The sequence below is a fragment of the Megascapheus bottae genome, chromosome 18, assembly GCF_031878675.1.
Source record: "Megascapheus bottae isolate mThoBot1 chromosome 18, mThoBot2.hap1, whole genome shotgun sequence".
NCBI lineage: Eukaryota > Metazoa > Chordata > Mammalia > Rodentia > Geomyidae > Megascapheus > Megascapheus bottae.
Genome location: NC_143526.1, coordinates 7,691,741 through 7,706,567, shown reverse-complemented (window position 1 = coordinate 7,706,567; position 14,827 = coordinate 7,691,741). Strand labels below are relative to the sequence as shown.

The window sequence follows — 14,827 nt, the reverse complement described above, 5'->3', positions numbered from 1 at the left end:
CCCATATGAGCAACTGAGTATCTAAAGAGGTGAAAGAATCTAATAGTTTGAGTGGCCAGTACCCCAGACCAGGAGTGAGTCTAAGACCACCAGCTCCTTCTATCCATGTAGCCTGCTGTGATACTCACAGAACAGAGGGTTTCCTCAACAACACAATACGAACTCCGCAATCTTACATGTCAATTAAATGAGTTACAGTTAACAGAAAGCTACCTAAAACAGAAAGTTAACAAAGCTAAATAAAATTTTAATAGAAACTTAACAGTTAATAGAAAGTTAAATAAAATTTCATTGTACTTGAGAATTTCTATATATTTGTCATTTACAGGCTCAAAAAGAAACCATAAACTGGGTGTGGTGGTTCACACCTGTAATCCTAGCTACTCAGGAGGCTGAAATCTGACAATCACGGTTCAAAGCCAGCCCAGGCACAAAAGTCTGTGAGACTCTTATCTCTAATTAACCACAAGAAAACCAGAAATGACTCTGTGGCTCAAGGGGTAAGGCAGTAAGTAACCTTAAGCTGAAGAACTCAGGGTCAATGCCCAAGGCCCAGAGTTCAAGTTCCACAACCAACACCCCCCCCCACCGAAAAAAAAGAAACCATATGTGCACCAAAACAATTCAACAAGCCACAAGTTGATGCATGTACTTTGCTTACCATGTATTTTCTTTTCACTTGCCCAAAATAGCATTCCTCACCTTTCGTCTGAACTTAAACAATGAGGAAAGTCAAGATACAAGGCCCTTTTGAGACAAATAAATTCCACAGAAAAGCAATGGAAAGGCCAACAGAAATACCATGAGGGGCCGGGAGTTTGGCCTAGTGGTAGAGTGCTTGCCTAGCATGCACGAAGACCCAGGTTTGATTCCTCAGTACCACATACTTTAAAAAAGCCAGAAGTGGTTCTGAGGCTCAACTGGTCGAGTTCTAGCCTTGAGAAAAATCCAAGGACAGTGCTCAGGCCCTGGACTGGCAAAAAAAAAAAAGGAAATACCATGAAACTCAGAGTAAGAACATCTATAACTCAAACGAACTGCTTTATTAATACAGTTCTCAGTCTCCTCACTGACTGACATTATATGACATGCATGACAGGGTTTACATAATAACATGAGGTCAATGGTAGAGTGCCAGTCAATGAATGAAAATTTCAGATATCAAGTTCAAATCCCATTCTCTGACAAAAAGAAAAAAATATCTAATGACATACATGAAAACACTGTAAATGCAAAGTAACATAAAGCACAAAAATATGATCTTGTTATTAACAAGTCACTTGTTTTGCAGAAACAAAAACACCTGAGTAAATAATAAACAACATGCCATATTAGTCAATGATGAGTAGCTAAAGTATAAATTTAGTCATCTCATGAACTTAACTTTCAGCCATATTTAAATACAACTGCTCTACTACAGGCCTGAGTTAAAACTTTTATTTTCTTGCCAAAAGTTCTTAATTTTTATAACACTTGGCAAATTTTAAATGTGTTTCACTCAAAGAAAATGTAAGAATATAAAACCAAGCTCATAACCATAATCCTACTCAGGAAGCTGAAACCTGAAAGCTCTCAGTTCAAAGCCAACTTAAGCATAAGAATCTGAAAGCTTCCATCTTCAATAACCAGAAAAAAGCTGAGCTGCTGGAGGCGCGGCTCAAGTGGTAGAAGTACTAGCCCTATGTGAGCAAGCAGAGTAACTTAGGAGACCCTGAGTTCAAGCCTAATACATGTTTCAAGAGAAGTCATTTACTTAAATTTATCATAAATGCAAGTGAATGACTTTTCTGATCCATCATTATTTACTGAGCCTCAAATGTAAGCCAGGTACTATGCCAGGTGCTATGTAAATAATGCTTAGGAAAAATTGACCTGATATAGACAGTTCAAGACAAAATTCAGTTTTAAAGTGGATTACTTTTCAAAAAATAAAAAAGATATTTAAAAATTAAATGCAAATCCACCACTGGACAATCATGGGATACCGGTTTTCTACATACCTGGTAATGCTTAGCAGCAATTTTCAATCCTTCATCATTATCCAGGTTCTGTTCTGCTGCAATCTGGCTAGCTAAGGCTGCACAATTGAATAACACACAGCTCTTTTCATATCCGAGGCTTGCAAGAGCTGAAAAAAAAAAAAGCGAGAACATTCAAATTTTTTCTAAAGAAAACAAATGTTTTGGAGAGAAATAGTATAGCCTCGATCCTATTGGCCCTCACAGAAAAGTTTCCAGACCTACTCCCCACCTATTTCAGACTGCCCTCACAAGTACTTAGTTCCATAATGGTCTACCATCAAAAGCTGAACAGAAGGGAGAGGATTTTGGCCTCGTGGAAGAGTGCTTGCCTAGCATGTATGATGACCAGGGTTCAATTCCTCAGTACCTCATACATGGAAAATGCCAGAAGTGGCACTGGGGCTCAAGTGGTAGAGTGCTAGCTTTGAGAAAGCCCAAGGACAGTGCTCAGTCCCTGAGCTTGAGCCCCAGGCCTGACAAAAAAAAAAAAAAAAAAAAGCTGAACAGATCAATAAGGTACCCTTTCTCACCTTTTAACTTCTACAGTTTTATTATAGTAAGATTCAAAATATTAAAATCATTATGTCATTTTTTCACTTTACCTCTTAAATTCACATAAATTCTTCCCATGTTTCCATTACCTCTCAAAAGTATATCTTTATCCCACACTTAAACTAGTTCCTCTTTACTACAAACCTGAGTTACTGCAAGGACCTCTCCTAGCTGGCCTTTCACGCCTCACTCCCTCTCAAGCCAACACATTTCTCAGAAGCCTAGCAGGATAGTGTAGCAAAAATACAACTCTGATCAAGAATCTGTAAAATATCTCACATCCACTTAGTATAACTATTTTTAAAAAGCAGTAAAATAACAAGGGTTAATAAAGATGTAGAGAAAAAGGAACTACTATACACTGTTGGTAGGAATGAAAAGTATGTAAAGTGCTATGAGAAACCACAAAAGATTAAAAACAGAATTACAATATAATCAAGAAAAGAACTATTAAAAGCAGTCTCTCAGATATTTATACACTAGGGTTCAAAGCAGCATTATTCATAATAGACAAAAAGCAAAATCACCCCAAGTGTCTATCCACCACTGATCAATAACTAAATACTATATATACAAACAATCACATATTATTCAACCCTAAAAAGAAAGGAAATCACAGGGCAAAAAACTGGGAGAAAATGAGGGAAGAAGTGGCACCACTCAAAAAGAAATTACTCATTTCCTGACCTCTGTAGCTGTAACCTCTGGTATATTTCATCTTTATGATAAAAATCCCATGCTACAACATAAACATTCTGCTAAAGGAAACAAACCAGCCACTGAAAGACAAATACTGTCTGATCACACTTCTATGAAGTATCTAGTATAATTGAATGCACAGAAAAGGAATTAGATGGTGATAACCAGGGGAGTGGAGGGTTTATTATTTAATGAATATAGCATTTCATATTTGCAAGAAAATTGTTAGAGACTTCTTTTACAACAATGAATACAGTAATATTACTAAACTGTACAGTTAAAATGAATCTTAAGATGGCAGATTTTATTATTGTGTTTTTACAGTATTACTTAGAATGATTAAATTCAGAGACAGAAAAAAGAACACTGGAGTTCTAGAAACTAGCAAGAAGAAAAGAATGGGAAGATAATGTTCAATGAGTAGTGTCAGTTTTGCAAAATGAAGGATTTCTAGAAACCGTGGTAATGGTTGCAAAATAATGTAAATATGCTCAAAGTCACTGTACAGTTAAAATTATTAAAAAGGTATTTTGTGTATTTTATTGTGGGGCACATCCTATCAGGGAAATGAAACCTATGCTGTAAAAGGAGCTCTGTGCTCTCTGTGCTCATTTCCTGGTTTGGGGACCCAACCTGCCTGTCACCCAGTTGGAAGGCGTGGCTGTGGTTTGTGATGTAAAGTAAGGCTACCTCTGGGATAGGCCCAGAACTGGGACAGCACCTGATTCCACTTCTTTATCTACCTCCTCCCCCCTCCACCCACCTTTGTGCTGGGCTAAATATACTTCCTCAATAAACAAGTCCTTGCCTTGACGGGTTTCCCTGACAAGTCTGATTGTCCTCTGGTGAGGAAGGGCTGGGGGGAAGGGGGGCGGGCCTCAGTTGGCCCTTTCCTCTCTCGGCTCTTCCTGGTTGGGGCGTGTTCTCTCTATCCCTCTTTCAGGTCAGGAGGAAAGGAAGACTAAAAACCCCGACATTTTATCACAATTAAAAAAAAAAAGTGGTGGGGCCGGGAGTTTGGCCTAATGGTAGAGTGCTTGCCTAGCAGTGCACGAATACCCAGGTTCGATTCCTCGGTACTACATACATAAAAGCCGGAAGTGGTGCTGAGGCTCAAATGGTAGAGCTCTAGCCTTGAGAAAGTCTAAGGACATTGCTCAGGCCCTGAGCTCAAGCCTAGGACTAGCCAAAAAAAAATAAAATAAAATAAGTTGTAAAGAAAAAGAATCTCCATTACTTGGAAAATTCAATCACAGTATTAGGACTTTACATAGCATACAAGACAAATGGCCACAAGGCAAAATAATCATAAGATTCTTTACAAAAAACATTGGGCAAATCACTGAAAAGAAACCAGATACAGTGGCCAACACCTGTAATCCTAGCTACGCAGGAGGCTCACATCTGAGGATCGCTGTTCAAAGCCAGCCCAGGCATTGGGCACTAAAATCCATAAGATTCTTATCTCCAATTAATCATTAGAAAATGAGAAGGGGAGCTGTGGCTGGAGAAGAAGGGCAGTAGCCTTGAGTTGAAGAGCTCAGGAACAGCACCCAGGCCCAGAGTTCAAGCCCCATGGCCCACCAAAAAAAAAACCTGAAAAGAACCAGAATAATACAGTTGTATAAGCCATAGAATAATGCTATAAATTATAACCCTTCTTGCTACAATACCTTGGTAGCCTCCCTTTTAATAATAGCAATTCACTGCTAACATCCTGACTCTATAGTTCAGCAGACAAATGTATTACTCTTACCTACTTTTTAAAATAAATACATACTTAATTTCTTAAGTAAAGTGTGACCTGAGAACTAATATAGCCTAAAAAGAGAGGGGGGGGAGGGAGAGAGAGGGGGGGAGGGAGAGAGAGGGAGGGGGAGGGAGGGAGACAGAAGGAGAGAGAGAGAGAGAACTAGAAATGTGGCTTAGTGGTAGAGTGCTTGCCTAGCATGCATGAAGCCTGGGTTTGATTCCTCAGTACCAAATAAACAGAAAGAGCCAGAAGTGGTTCTGTGGCACTGTGACTGAGTGCTAGCCTTATGTAAAAAAAAAAAGGTCAGAAACAGTGCCTAGGCTCTGAGTTCAACCCCTATGATGGGGGAGGGGGGAAAGATCAAGGTAACTGAAAAATAACCAAAGTAAACAAATCAGTTCCAGTAAGTCAAAGATAATTAGTATCCTTAAAAGAGATTTAAATGGTACAACCATGAGAACAAACAAGCTGTTATTATCTTTAAGTTGAAGAATAAGAAAAGCTACCTAGACATCCCTAGCAAGCTAAATAGAATGCCCAGAGTAGGAAAAGATCTTCACTAACCACACAACAGACATCTAAAATATATCTATAGCTAAAAAAAATTGAATCACTCTAAAAGAAATCGCATAAGAAACAACCATCCCATTAAAAGATGGAACAAAGACTTAAAGACAGTGTTCTCTGAAGAAGAAATAAGAATGGCCTATACACCCATGAAGAAATGCTCGATATCTCTGGCCATAAAAGAAATGGAAATCAAAACAACTTTGAGATTCCACCTCACTCCAGTTAGAATGGCCATTATCAAGAAATCTAGGGGCCGGGAGATTGGCCTAGTGGTAGAGTGCTTGCCTAGCATGCACGAAGACCCAGGTTCGATTCCTCGATACCACATACATAAAAAAAGCCAGAAGTGGTGCTGAGGCTCAAGTGGTAGAGCTCTAGCCTTGAGAAAGTCCAAGGACAGTGCTCAGGCCCTGAGCTCAAGCCCAGGACTGGCAAAAAAAAAAAAGAAATCTAATAAGAACAGATGCTGGTGGGGATGTGGCCAGGAAAGATCTCTACTATACTGTTGGTGAGAGTGTAAACTCGTTCAACCATCTGGAAAGCTATATAGTGATTCCTCAAAAGACTAAATAGAGCTCCTCTATGACGCCAACAATTTCACTACTTGGCATTTACCCAATCATCCAGAAACAAAGACATGCTAAATCCACTAGCAAAACAATGTTCATTGCAGCACTATTTACCATAGCAAAGATATGGAACCAACTCAGAGGCCCTTCAGTTGATGATTGGATCAACAAGATGTGGTATTTATACACAATGGAATTCTATGCTGCCATCAGAAAGAATGACATCATTTGTAAGGAAATAGAAAAGAAAAAATCATATTAAGTGAAGTAAGCCAGACTCAAAGGAACATAGGCTCAATGGTTTCCCTCATTTGTCAAAATTAGTATAAACCTTGGACTCTCCTAGCAGAGGTTTACAATAGGGCAAAACCTAGATACATAAGGCCATATAGGATGAGGATAAATGAAAGGACCTCCAGGATATGGAAACAAGAGCCATATAATGTGTGATTGTTGTTCTTAATGTACTATGTTATTTCTCATCTCTTTTGTTGTCCCTTGGTTATCTCATATTGTTACAGTATCTTACCTTGTTATCTGGTATGTTTTATATATATATATATATATATATATATATGTTTATTTGAAATAGGATAGGGAAAGGGGGAAAACAAGATGAGGGGAGGGGGTGGGGGGAGGGAGACGGGGACAAAACTTGAGAAGTAATGCACCTTCTATCTGGCGAATATAATGTAACCCTTCTATTAATTACAATAAAAAAAATATTAAAAGCTACCCAGAAATGAAAATTTTAGTTACTAACACTATCTCCAAAGAAGTATTATCTACACATTCTCCTAGAAAAAATATATAGTTAAAAAATTAAAATTTATGCACTAATTCTTATAATCAATATGTAAAAAAAAAATCTACAGTAGCTCCCAATTACTTAGAAAGTATAAAGACAGGGATGAAAGGTCAAGAAAATTATCAAAGAAATGTAAGAAAAATCCCCATGGTTAAAAAGAGATATAAATGATCCAACTAAAAGGGTTAGCAATAAATCACACACACATACATGTGCACATGTGCCTTACACACACACACACACACACACACACACACACACACTCGGACTTGGCCCTAAATTTTGACCTAGCACTATAAAAAAAAAGGATAAGTTAAAAATGAAATATACACAGCTAAGAGTTTGGCCTAGTGGTAGAGTGCTTGCCTATCATGCACAAAGACCCAGATTCGATTGCTCAGTACTACATAAATACAAAAAAGCAGGAAGTGGTGCTGTGGCTCAAGTGGTAGAATTTTAGCCTTGAGGAAAAAGCCCAAGGGTAGTGCTCAGGCTTTGAGTTCAAGGCCCAGAACTAGCACAAAAAAAAAAAAAAAAAAAAAAAAGAAAGAAATATACTCCAAGAAACAGATTAAACTATATACATGCCAGTCTATTGCATTTTTTTGTAAATATTATCATCTAAGCTATTGTCTGTCATTTTATTTCACAATTTCTTATGTCTGAGAGACTTGGTAAGAAATTTTTGTTCTGGTAGTTTATTTTTATTCTTGGTTGTCTCATTACCTCTTCTTCTTCACAAAGTTTTTGAAAATTACTAACTTGGGTTATAAAGTTTTTTAATTCAAACATGCTAATAAAATTAGACTAAATCATAACCATCCAATACCTTATCTCCTAAGAGTAATGACATTAATTTTTTTTCTCAACTACTTTTTTTTTTTTTTCCAGTCCTGGGGCTTAAACTCAGGCCCTGAACACTGTTGGACTTTCTCAAGACTAGTGCTTTACCACTTGAGCCACAGCATCACTTCTGGCTTTTTCTACGTATGTGGTACCAGGGAATTAAACAAGGGTCTTCATGCATAGTAGGCAAGCACTCTACCAGTAGCCAAACTCCTGGCTCCATGTATTTCCATATGTAATTTTTTTCACACACTACTCAAGTTGCCTGGGATGCTCATATATAAAGAGTGTTGCAAGGATCCCAACTCAGATGAAGTTGTACAACACAACTATTCTGACCTTTGTAGTTTGGGGTTGTCTGAACTGGGGCCTCACACTTGCTAGGCAAGTGCTGAGCAATACACTCACTCCTACTCTGATATGTATTCCAATATGGATGTAACTTTACATACCCACAAATACACACTTGCTTTATCACTTACCATTCTAAAACTGCACAATATTCTAACAAATGTGTAACAGATATTATTACGACATTGAATTTCCAATTTTTGTTACCAAAATACCCAGGCAAACCACCACCTGTTGTATTTATGCTCGCAGTTTCTTGCTCTCAGTTTCTTGCTTCCTACCACTTCTTCTAGAACCTTGGGTTCATTATTCAACCTATAGCATTCCAGAATCTTATCTCCTGTTATCTGCTCCTCTTCTCAGCCTATCAATTTGCTTTTTAAATCACAACAGCCTTAAAAATCCTTTCTTCCAGCCGGGAGTTTGGTAGAGTGATTGCCTAGCATACACGAAGACCCAGGTTTGATTCCTCAGTACCACAGATGTAGAAAAAGTCAGAAGTAGTGCTGTGGCTCAAGTGGTAGAGCTCTAGCCTTAAGAAAGTCCAGTGTTCAGGCCCTGAGCTCAAAACCACGACTGGCAAAAAAAAAAAAATCTTATTTCATCTTGGCTCCCTCTCAGCATAATGTTACTCCCTTTGAACCAAAATCCAGACTGAAAATTCTCTGAAACAAGTAACCCACTTTGCTATTTACATTTCTTTACTTCCTCTTCACTCTCTGGATTTTGTGCAATTAATTCTGATATGCAGCAGACATGGGAAATCACAATCTGCATCACCTTTAAAACTCCTCTGATATGTGTATTTTCCTAATTCCTTCAGGATCTAAAGCTTTTTCTCATTCTCAGAACTTTTCCTATTATTTTCTTGGAATCTTATATTCTCTAGCTCTGGCTTTCACAGTTTTCTATTATCTGCCAGAGGGGTTCAATTTATTATCACCTAATGATTAACTCCTCCCAAATCAACAACTCTTATGTCTTCTGAGCTTTAAATCCATTGTTTCCTTAAAACCATTGTTTCCAAGTGCCAAGTTACAAAGCAAAAAGTCAACCCTTAACTTTTCTTCTTCCTCTTCCATTTTACCTCTGAAGTGTCTCCTAAGCCCAACACTTCTCTGACCATACATACTCCCTGGTCTGTCCTCCCTTGTCCTCCCTAGTCTGTTTCTCTCTAGTCCCGGATTCATGTATCACTGTCACTAAACTCAAGTCATATGATCTTTGAAAGTTACTTAATCTGATAAAGCCAGTTCAGTCATATGGCAACTACTATAGTGCCTTTCTTCATTAGACTAATGGGGAAATCAGTAAGACAATATATGTAAGCCTCTTCCGCAATGCCTAGATAAGAGTTAATACTCAATATTCAATAGAAATAAGGAGGAGCTGGGAGTTTGGCCTAGTGGTAGAGTGCATGCCTAGCACACATCAAGACCTGGGTCTGATTCTTCAGTACCACATATAAGAAAAAGCCAGAAGTGGTGCTGTGGCTCAAGTGGTAGAGAAAGCCCAAAGACAGTGCTCAGGCCCTGAGTTCAAGCCCCAGGACTGGCAAATAAATAAATAAATAAATATAAATAAGGAGAAGTATAATTTCAATAGTAGAATATGTGTAACTCTTCACAATTTGTTTTCCATTACCATCACCTTCAAAATTCCTCAACTCAAAACTGGTTTAGAACATGTAATTATTACATATTTTCATTTTCTCACCTACATAAAAAGGATGTCTGATACTAGGGTTACCTTATACTGGGATAGATACATGTGCATCACATATATCTTACACAGTATTTAGACAATACTTCATACAATATATATACTATTTGAAGTATACATATAAACATGATATATAAATAAATGTTCTACAATATAATTTTATATGATGTACTTCATTTATTATTCATTTCAATCAATAGCAAATGAACAGTATAAGGATTTTACATATCGTCACTCTTAATCCACCCAGTAAACTCCATGACTCACTTCACAGGTAAAGAAATTAAGGTACAAAGAAGATGCCTTGCTTGAACTAGTAGATAAAAAAGTCTCTACCCTCTGACCTTTGCTTATGATGATTCATCTGAAATATTTTCCACCTAGAAAAAGAAATTCATCCTTCAAGTTAACTCAAACATTGCTTTCTTTTAACAGATAGAGTTAACTTCTTTCTCACCTAAGCTCCCATAAGTGTGTTTCACAGACTGATTTAGTCATGTCTCACTGAAACAACTGGGACACATTTTGAGAAATGAGCTGTTAAGTGATTTCTTCATTATGCAAGCATTAAAGTATACTTAGGTAACTCAGATAACTACAACATCATTGTGACACATAAGCCTATAGTACCACTAATACAGAGCATACTGTCACTGATGAAGATGTCATTATGCATTATGTGGTGCATGTTACACATTACCTAGTGCATATTACATTTAGAATGATCAACTTACTTCCCAACTAGACTGAATACAACTGCATTGTTTTTATAACAGGCATAGTGTAGGCTCTCTACAAATATTTTGGAATTATGTTAGAAGCTGAGATTAAAAAGAAAATATGTAATTAATTTCTTGATCATGGCCATTCAAACTGAAATGAGATGGAATCTCAAAGTTGTTTTGATTTGCATTTCTTTTATGGCTAGAGATGTCAAGCATTTCTTCATGTGTCTATAGCCCATTCTTATTTCTTCTTCAGAAAGTCTCTCTTTTTAAGTCTTTGGTCCACCTTTTAATGGGATGGTTGTTTCTTTGAAGATTTGTTTTGGAGAAAGTCAATTGTTTTAGCTATAGATATATTTTAGATATGAGCCCTTTGTCTGTTGTGTGGGTAGTAAAGATCTTCTCCCACTCTGTGGGCTTTCTATTTAACCTGCTAGCTATGTTCTTTGCCATACAGAAACTCTGCAGTTTAATGCAGTCTCATTTGTCCAAACTTTCAATTTGTTGTGTTTCTATTTGTTGTGTTTCAACCTGTGCCAAGGAAACCTACTGTATCTCCTATTTCTTCTTGTAAAGTTTTCAGAGTATCTGCTTTTACCTCAAGGTCTTTGATCCATAACAACAGATGCTGGCAGGGATGTGGCCAGGAGTGATCGCTACCACACTACTGGCAGGAGTGCAAACTCGTTCAACCACTATGGAAAGTAGTATGGTGATTCCTCAAAAGACTAAACATAGAGCTCTCCTATGATCCAACAATTCGATTCCTTGGCATTTACCCAAGCATCCAGAAACAAGGACATACTAAAGCCACTACTGCAGCATTATTTGCTATAGCAAAGATATGGAACCAACCCAGATGCCCCTCAGTAGATGATTAGATCAAGAAGATGTGGTACTTATACACAATGGAATTCTATGCTGCCATCAGAATGAATGTCATCGACTCATTTGTAAGGAAATGGAAAGACTTGGAAAAAATCATATTAAATGAAATAAGCCAGACCCAAAGGAACATGGGCTCAACAGTTTCCCTCATTTGTAATAATTAGTACACACCTAGGACTCTCCTAGCAGAGGATTACAATGGCGCAAAACCTAGATACATAAGGCCATATATAATGAGGCTAAATGAAAGGATCTCCAAGATATGGAAACAAGAGCTTTATATCCTATGATTGTTGTTCTTAATGTACTATGTTATTTCTCTTCTCTTTTGTTGCCCTTTGGTTAATTTCATATTGTTACTGTATCTGACTTTGTTAGCGGTCATCTTGTATATACGTTTATTTGTTTATCTGAAATAGGTAAGAGAAGGGAGGAAAACAGGATTGGGAGGGGGTTGGAGGAGGGAAATGGGAACAAAAACATGAGAAGGAGTATCAACTGTGTGAGAAGTGATGCATCTACTACCTGGCAAATATAACTGTAACCCCTCTATACATTACAATTTAAAAAAAAAAAAAGAAAATATGTAAAAAATTTTAGTCATTAGGAGGCAAACTTTTTTTTTTTTTTTTTGGCCAGTCCTGGGCTTAAGCTCAGGGCCTGAGCACTGTCCTTGGACTTTCTCAAGGCTAAAGCTCTACCACTTGAGCCTCAGCACCACTTCCGGCTTTTTTGTATGTATGTGGTACCAAGGAATCGAACCCGGGTCTTCGTGCATGCTAGGCAAGCACTTTAACCACTAGGCCAAACTCCTAGCCCAAGGAGGCAAACTTTTTTGGATGAATATTTTTTTCTAAATCATTTGAAGTTTAGAAAAAAATGCCCATTTAAGTATCCAGTGATAGAATAACAAATTTCAAAATCAAAAACAAAGTGTTTAGGTCAAGTTTCCTATTATTTCTATTTAAAATTACATACCCAATTTTACAGATCCTCCAAAAAGTGAACCTTTGTCAAAAGCATCCTTCCAGGTAAATGTCAAGCAGATCTAGATAGAATGAGATAAAATAGAAAATTATTTTAGCTTCTTAGATGTCATTAAATATTGTCTCTTTTTAGAGAGTCCTTCAATGAGGAAAGGAGAAAAGCTCAACCAACATAAGATAATATTTTCTGTCACCAAATCCTTTCCCTTCTTTGGGACTATAATTTCTTAAAAAGTAAAATACTGGTACCATGTTATTTCAAAATGTTCTTGTGTCAATAATCACAAACATTATCTTCATCTTTATAATCTCAATAAAGCTAACACATCAAACAATCAAAAGAAGAAAATAATCACTACAAAGTTTCCTAGGAAATAAAACTGAAAACAAAAATTACTAACATAGGAAATAGTCTCTTTGGGAAATGGGATATTTTATTTCCTGATCTGAGTGCTAGTTATACAAACATATTCACTTGTGACTATGAAAGTTATAAACATGATCTGTTCATTTTCTATAATAAGTTATACATGAATAAATTTTTTTTTTTTTGCCAGTCCTGGGCTTGAGCTCAGGGCCTGAGCACTGTCCTTGGACTTTCTCAAGGCTAGAGCTCTACCACTTGAGCCTCAGCACCAGTTTCAGCGTTTTTGTATGTATGTGGTACCAAGGAATCGAACCTGGGTCTTCGCGCATGCTAGGAAAGCACTTTAACCACTCGGCCAAACTCCCGGCCCATGAATAAAATTTTTACTTAAAAAAAAACTATATTTCTCCCTGCTTCTATCTAAGATACTGTATGTAAGGTTAAAAAGAATTTAGATCCATTTAAATTATTAATTACAACCAGTACAAGGATTTTTTTTTTCTTCTCTGTATGGGAACTCTAGACCTCTCGCACACCGGTCAAGTACTCTATCACTTAGCTACATCCATCGCTAGCTAGTAAAAAAAAAAAAAAATACTTTAAACTCTGAATTAGAAAAATCCCACAGAACTCAAAATAGTAATAATATTAATGATCAAGTTCTCTACACCCATTAATATCTTTAGCCTTTTGCCTTTCTTTGTTCATCTATTCTCCAACTTCTGCTTCCAGCACCTTCACCAGCCATCCATAAACATTTTTTTCCTTAAGTATTTTAAGAAAATCTTATATAATAATCCCATTTTGGTACAATAAAGGTTAAAGTTCAGTAGACGCTCAGTATCTAGGAGTATATAGTTTCTAGGAAACTGCCATGAAAGAAAATATACCTGCCCCTAATACTAATCAGCACTACACTGCATTGCAGATGATTGGTTCACTTTTCTCGTAACATCATCCAACTCCTGCTAAAGATGTGACCTTTCAACCAATCTCAAATCTCCACTTCAATTAATCCTACTGCATGACCTTTTTGGCTTGGGAGCATGAACTACAGCCTTCACCTTGCTTTTAAAGCATCATCTGTTTGAGCAGGCACATTTTCACAAAATGAAGGGATCATTCGCTATCACCCCTTCCCTCGGCCATCCCTAACCACAGAGTTCATTTTTTTTACATGGTGTGCACAAACCTGAGACTGGTACTTCCTCAACTATATAATTCCTCAATTCTATAAAAGTCAAGAGAAAGACAGAGTCATTTACATTAGTCAATAAATAAATAGATCCTACTGATATAAAATAGAGTCTAATGCTCTCTAAGTGACTGTATACAGTTTTATGAGAACTCTAGGACTCTTCACAATGACAAATTCATACCAGATAAACCTAAAAATTCCTAATTCATATAAAACTATCTCATAGACCTACAGATGGAAAAGAGGCATAACTGAGTTCAATAAAATGATACTATGGGTGGAAGGAAATGGACAATTTGTTATTACTATACAAAATCAATGACTTACCTGGTTTTCAGAAAATGGGAACTTAGGTTCAATGGAACAAATCTGATCATAATATCTAAAAAGTAGGGTGAAAAGAGTAATTAGTTAAATATGACACGTACTTATGAAAACAGAACTGATTCAAGTGTAAAAAAAAAAAAAACTATTCATGATGACTTGGAGTAGTCCACAAATCCTATTCAATCACCTGTTGGAAAGGCAATGCCATGGTATATGCAATGAAAAGAAATTTACAAAACACTCTCTCTGGGGCCAGAAGTGTAGCCTAGTGGTAGAGTGCTTGCCTAGCCCAGGGTTCAATTCCTTGGTACCACATACACAAAGCCGGAAGTGGTGCTGTGGCTCAAGTGGTAGAGTGCTAGTCTTGAGCAAAAAGGAGTTCAAGGACAGGGCCCAGGCTCAGAGTTCAGGCCTCAGGACTGAAAAATAAATAAATAAATAAATT

The 14,827-nt window shown here is 37.1% G+C and overlaps 1 protein-coding gene across 2 annotated transcripts in view; it reads right to left on the bottom strand.

The window, feature by feature from the left end:
• Positions 1 to 14,827, bottom strand: part of Pdcd6ip (programmed cell death 6 interacting protein) — a 61,187-nt gene that overhangs the window by 36,283 nt on the left and 10,077 nt on the right. For both annotated transcript variants that reach the window (XM_090351867.1, XM_090351868.1), the window contains exons 2-4: positions 14,383 to 14,437; positions 12,483 to 12,552; positions 2,001 to 2,128 (exon numbers count right to left, since the gene is read on the bottom strand). In XM_090351867.1, the coding sequence (XP_090207993.1) occupies positions 2,001 to 2,128; positions 12,483 to 12,552; positions 14,383 to 14,437 (253 nt within the window). The remainder of the gene's footprint in view (positions 1 to 2,000; positions 2,129 to 12,482; positions 12,553 to 14,382; positions 14,438 to 14,827) is intronic.